At 49.6% G+C, this 5,948-nt stretch overlaps 1 protein-coding gene across 3 annotated transcripts in view; it reads right to left on the bottom strand.

Annotated features, from left to right (window-relative positions):
• MMP19 (matrix metallopeptidase 19) overlaps positions 1-3,785 on the bottom strand; it is a 9,742-nt gene extending 5,957 nt beyond the window's left edge. Inside the window, exons 1-5 of one of the 3 annotated variants that reach the window (XM_011926163.1) lie at positions 3,540-3,785; positions 3,159-3,244; positions 1,819-1,949; positions 1,388-1,603; positions 300-545 (exon numbers count right to left, since the gene is read on the bottom strand). In XM_011926163.1, coding sequence (XP_011781553.1) covers positions 300-545; positions 1,388-1,603; positions 1,819-1,949; positions 3,159-3,244; positions 3,540-3,629 — 769 coding nt within the window. In that variant the 5' untranslated portion in view covers positions 3,630-3,785. The remainder of the gene's footprint in view (positions 1-299; positions 546-1,387; positions 1,604-1,818; positions 1,950-3,158; positions 3,245-3,539) is intronic. The other 2 variants (XM_011926164.1, XM_011926165.1) reach the window with 2 other exon arrangements.
• Between the last annotated feature and the right edge of the window lie 2,163 nt (positions 3,786-5,948).

Raw genomic sequence — 5,948 nt, 5'->3', positions numbered from 1 at the left:
ACTCCAGCCTGGGTGACAGAGTGAGGCTCCATCTCAAAAAAAAAAAAAAAAAGAAGAAGAAGAAGAATGTGCATTCTCCATCCCCAAGCATGGGTGTAAGGAAAGAGAGGCCTGGAAGGTAGATTAGACATAGAAAAGTCAGAGAGAAACTGTTCCTGAAAATGAAGAAGACTGAGTAACTGGGCTGGAAGAGAAGAAAGACACTAAGCTATATCCCTACATGGAGGCTAGACCTGTCTCTTCAAGCCTTGACATGGGAGTCAGACTGACCCTCCCCCTCACTAGGGGGAGGGACTGACCATAGAGAGCCTGGATCCCTGCCACATCATCTGGGTGTAGCTTGAAGTGGGGCTGGTAGCCCTGGTAGACTGGGGCCATGAGGGCCTGGGAATATCGGGAGTGCCCCAGCCCCAGGGCATGGCCCACTTCATGGGCTGCAATGATGCGCAGGTTCACCCCACGGTAGGTCCCCTCAGTCCAGAACTCGTCTTCATCGAAGTGCACACTGCCCAGCTCTGGGATGTCGGCATGGGCCAGGACTCTCCCTGGACAAAGGCAAAGGTGAACAGGAAGGAGGTCAGAGCCCGCTAGGCCAGAGCACACCCTGCCTATTATAAACTCTAATTAATGCATGCCCTTAAAATTCCCCCAGCTATCTTCACTGTCTCTTGGATGCTTCTTTCTCTCCTTTCAGATTCCCCTGTCATCACCCAGTTCTCTCAGGAATGCCCATCACTGTCCCTTACCTCCCCAGCCACTCCGTGCTCTCTGACCCAGTCCTCTCTGGCCCATACCTCTAAGGTAGGCCTTGAACAGGGGAACTTAAGGGAGAAAAAGAAGCATAGGCAGCCAGGGGTGATGGCTCACACCTGTAATCCCAACATTTTTAGAGGCCAATGCAGGATGATTGCTTGAGTACAGGAGTTTAAGACCAGACTGGGCAACATAGCAAAACCTCATCTCTACAAAAATTAGCCAGGTGTGGTAGTGTTTTCCTATAGTCTCTACCTGGGAGGCTGAGGCGGGAGGATCACTTGAGCCTGGGAGGTTGAGGCTGCAGTGAGCCATGATTGTGCCACTGTACTCCAGTCTGGGCAACAGAGTGAGACTCTGTCAAGCAAGAGAGAGGAAAGAAAGAAGGGAGGGAGGGAGGGAGGGAGAGAAGGAAGGAAGGAAGAAAGGAAGGGAGGGAGGGAAGGAAGGAGGGAGGGAGGGAGGACCATGTAGATGACCAACTGCTCCCCTGCTCCTGTTAGAAGCTAATTAGAGTGTATGGTGCAGGTGGGATAAAGGGCAGCCCAAACATCAAGGTTCCAGAGTCACGGGTTCAAGGAGACAGAGGTAATCTCAGAGGTCTATGAGGTGGGAACTGAGAACTGTTGCCTACCAGGCCCATCAAAAGAATTGGAACAGTACAAGCTTTGGCGGCCATGAAAGGAGAGGCGGATGTCAGCCCCACCAGCCTGCACCTCTCGGAAGGTCAAGGGAGCCACTTTGCTCCAGTCCTGGAAGGCTTGACGCAGGGCTGCCCGGGCTGTGTGGGATGGAAGGGTGGAGGGCAGGTTCAAGATGCGGAAAGTCAAGTGCTTCTTTCTCCAGCGGCCTAGTTAATGACCAGAAAACAGATTAGAAATACAGATCCTTCTGCCAAGCCCAGAGAGCTCCTCTGGGTTTAGGCACTCAACCCCCAAGACAGGTGATAACCAGGTAATCACCAGGTATTCAACACTGAGCTGGTCCAGACTGTCCTAATGCCACCCACAGTCCAGAATCACAGCACCCCCTCCTCTCCCTCCCTTTTCCAGGCTCCGTTCTCACCCAGCAACAGGTATTTAAGGGTCTTCTGGTTGAAGGGATCCTCTAGGCCACAACGAGGCTGCCTCATGCGGGCCCTTGTGGCATCATCCAGCTGACCTGAGACTGGAAGTTCAGATGCTTCCTGAAAAGCTCTGAAGGAGGGAGAGGGATGGGTCTACCAGGACAGGAAAATCTGAAATGACCAGGAGCTGGAGATGATTGCTCTTTGACTTCCTGCTGCCCAAGGTCACGGCCAAGAATAGCACAGAATCCCTGAAGCTGACAGGGTTACTCCAGCCTCCAGTCCTCATAATTGGGACTTTCTGCAGAAATGGAGATACTCCAGCTTCCTCTCCCCATTTCAGGCTCTTTCATTCGAGTAAGCTGGCCCTCAGGTGTAGCCTTTCTCCTCTACTGTAATTTATTTATTTATTTCTTTCTTTCTTTCTTTCTTTCTTTCTTTCTTTCTTTCTTTCTTTCTTTCTTTCTTTCTTTCTTTCTTTCTTTCTTTTTCTCTTTTCTTTCTTTCTTTCTTTATTTCATCTTTCTCTCTCTCTCTTCCTTTCTTTCTCTTTCTTTCTTTCTTTTTCTTCTCTCTCTTCTCTGTCTTTCTTCCTTTCTTTCTTTTTTGGTAGAGATGGGGTCTCACTGTGTTGCCCAGGTTGCTCTCAAACTTCTGGGCTCAAGCAATTCCCCTGCCTGGGTCTCCCAAAGTGCTGGGATTACAGGCATGAGCCACTGTGCCCAGCCCCTCTACTGCAATTTCTAACCTTCTCCTACTCTGTGAAGGTGTCCGGCTCCCCTGCTCTGGGGAGCTTCCCACTAGTGCTCCCACCTGACAGCCTGTCCTCTTCCAACCTCCTCCCCTCCTGTCTGGATACCCCTTCCAGCCCAGCTTGCTCTGGAGCAATTTCATCCATCTACGGACTGTCATAGGGCCTATGGGCTTTTCAAGGGACCTGAACATATCTGAGAGCAGAAAGAAAAACAATCCATTATATCAACATATAAAATTATAAAACAGAAATAAGTACTGAATTAAAGGCCCACAAAAGGTAACAGCATGTCAACAACTCAACTCAGTTTTACATATCATTATACTTTATGTGGGCTATAACTAAATATTAGTATTTGAGATATGATGTGGGTAGAGACTCCAAAGGAGTGCTTAGGGCCTAGGGAGATCCAATGACTGTATCCTCATCTGTGAATCCCCATCTCACCCCATGCCCCACCACCATAATCTAGATCCCTGCCATGGTTTAGGGTCAAGAGGAGGTGGGCCTAGGGAGAGGAAGGGATGAGAAGGAAGAAGACCTTCAGACTTTAGCCCTAAAGGCATGCACCTCACAGCTTCTCACCTCAGAGCCTCGGTGATATCTTCTGGCTTGAAGTTATTAGATCCTTCTAGAGGCTTCTGTAGGTACCCATATTTCAACAGGTACTCCTATGATGGGAGTGGAGGTAAGCAGGTTAAAAGGGGGTTAGTCTCAGAGTAAAGCTTCTAAGTGACCTAACAGGTCCCTCAGGAGAGAAGGGGCCAGATATGGAAGCACTAATGCGAAGCACCTTAGAGAAGGGGCTCAGGTGGAACAAGGGGAAGCAGCGGGAGGTGGGCAGGGTAGACCATGGGGCAGAGGGAGCAAGGGAAAGGCAATCAGGCTGGGGATCAGGAGGGAGGCTTGGATAGGCAGTAACCCCTGTCCCTCCCCTGGCCCAGGTCTCTTTCTTGGGGGACTTACCACGGCCATCTCCTTCTCTGCAAGCCCCAGGACCCAACCTGAGACTGTCATGGGGAGTAGGAAGCCCAGCCACAGCTGCTGCCAGTTCATGGTCCCACCAGACAAGAGTTCCAGAGGCTGTCTGTGCCCTCTGACCTGAGATTTCTGGGAGCCGGGGGGGAAGCAATGCTAGGCAGAGGGACTCTTTCCTCCAGTTCTTTTTTACTCCCCAGCCTCTGGTCCTCTTTATAACAGCTGAGGGGAATTGTGGGGATAGGCAGAGGGAGGTGACTCAGCCAAGAGATATGTTGCAATTCACCATTAACACTTGCCCTACCAGAGAGCGGAAGCCAAAGAGAGTTCCCAATCCCTTCCCTCAGAGTCTTCTGCTGGAGATGGAAAAATTTTTCATACTGTCCTAGGGTGAGCATCCGGGCAGGACAAGAACCAGAATCTCTGGAGAGTCTAGAGATAGGGACCATGGACATCCCCTGGAGTTAGACATCGCTGTGCCCCAGGGACCCTGGGCCAGCAAATCACTCCGCCCCTACCTTTGAGTTTCCCTAGGATAAGCTGAGAGGTAGGAAACAGCTAAGGTAGCTTGGGTTTCAGGTGAAGGAGTCAAGCGTGAAGTCCTCAGTTTCTTTGTACCCAAGACCAAGTTGGGAATATAAATGCTCCTGAAACCCACTTATGTCTGCTTTAATAAAAAGCCATTATTTCAAGAATCTGATGAGCTTGGAATATATGGGTGTAGGTGAGGCTTAACAAGGGCACAAATAAGTAAAGGACCCAGAGCCTACCCTTAGGGAGCTTACAGATCTGGTGAGGCAGATCCAAACACCTGAGAAGAGGGGAGCCAGCATTCCGGGCCAGCAGTGACTCACCCTAAGGGGCTTGGGGCTGGGGGGAGGTTTGCTGAGAAGGCAGGCTTTGAGATTGGCTTTGAAGGCCAGCTAAGAATTAATGGGGGAAGTTCAGGCATGGTGGCTCACTCTTGTAATCCTAGCACTTTGAAAGGTCAAGGCAGGGGGATCACTTGAGATCAAGTTCGAGACCAGCCTGACCAACATGGTGAAACCTTGTTTCTACTGAAAATACAAAAATTAGCCGGGTATGGTGGCGGGTACCTGTAATCCAAGCTACTCTTGAGGCTGAGGCGGGAGAGTCGCTTGAACCCAGGAGGCGGAGGTTGCAGTGAGCTGAAATCGCACCATTGCACTCCAGCCTGGGCAACAGAGCAAAAACTCCATCTCAAAAAAAAAAAAAAAAGAATTGATAGGGTAAAAGGATACTGAGAGGCAGACAGTGCAGGTCTTGAGTAAAAGTGCAGAGCTAAGAGCCTGCTGTACTCAGTAAGTCAGAAGGGTCAGGACTGCTTCATTCACCACTGAATCCTGAGTGCCTGTCCCAGGCCATCTCCATGCTTTCGAGGCCCTACTTAATAAATCACTGTCAAAGAATGACAGGGTGGGAAAGTGGTTGGGAGACAGAATTTGGAGGGGGCCTTAAATGCTATGCAAGGAAAAGAAGAAAAATTTACATTTAAAAATACCGGCTGGGCGCGATGGCTCACACCTGTAATCCCAGCACTTTTGGGGGCTGAGGTGGGCGGATCACGAGGTCAGGAATTTCAGACCAGCCCGGCCAACATAGCAAAATCTTGTCTCTACTAAAATACCAAAAATTAGCCGGGTGTGATGGCATGAGCCTGTAATCTCAGTTACTGTGGAGGCTGAGGCAGGAGAATTGCTTAAACCCAGGGGGCAGAGGTTGCAGTGAGCCAAGATCACACCGCTGCACTCCAGCCCAGGCAACAGAGCAAGACTCTGTCTTGGAAAAAAATAAAATTAAATTAAAATAAATAAAAATATGGCCAGGCACAGTGGGTCATGCTTGTAATCCCGGCACTTTGGAAGGCCAAGGCAGGCAGATCACGAGGTCAGGAGTTCGAGACCATCCTGGTCAACATGGTGAAACCCTGTCTCTACTAAAATAAAAAAATTAGCCCAGTGTGGTGGCATGCACCTATACTCCCAGCTACTCGGGAGGCTGAGGCAGGAGAATTGGTTAAACTGGGGAGGCGGAGATTGCAGTGAGCTGAGATCATGCCACTGGACTCCAGCCTGGTGACAGAGTGAGACTCCATCTCAAAATTAATTAATTAATTAGTTAATTAAAATAAAAATACCTACTATTGGGTGATGGGTGCACCAAAATCTCACAAATCACCACTAAACACTAAAGAACTTATGCAACCAAATACCACCTGTTCCCCAAAAACCTATGGAAATAAAAAATTAAAAGTAAATAAAGACCGGGCATGGTGGCTCACACTTGTAATCCCAGCACTTTGGGAGGCTGAGGTGGGTGGATCACCTGAGGTCAAGAATTTGAGACCAGCCTGGCCAACATGGTGAAACCCTCTCT

Source organism: Colobus angolensis, unplaced genomic scaffold, assembly GCF_000951035.1.
Source record: "Colobus angolensis palliatus isolate OR3802 unplaced genomic scaffold, Cang.pa_1.0 Scaffold67, whole genome shotgun sequence".
NCBI classification, from domain to species: Eukaryota; Metazoa; Chordata; class Mammalia; order Primates; family Cercopithecidae; genus Colobus; species Colobus angolensis.
This window is presented reverse-complemented; position numbering and strand designations above follow the sequence as displayed.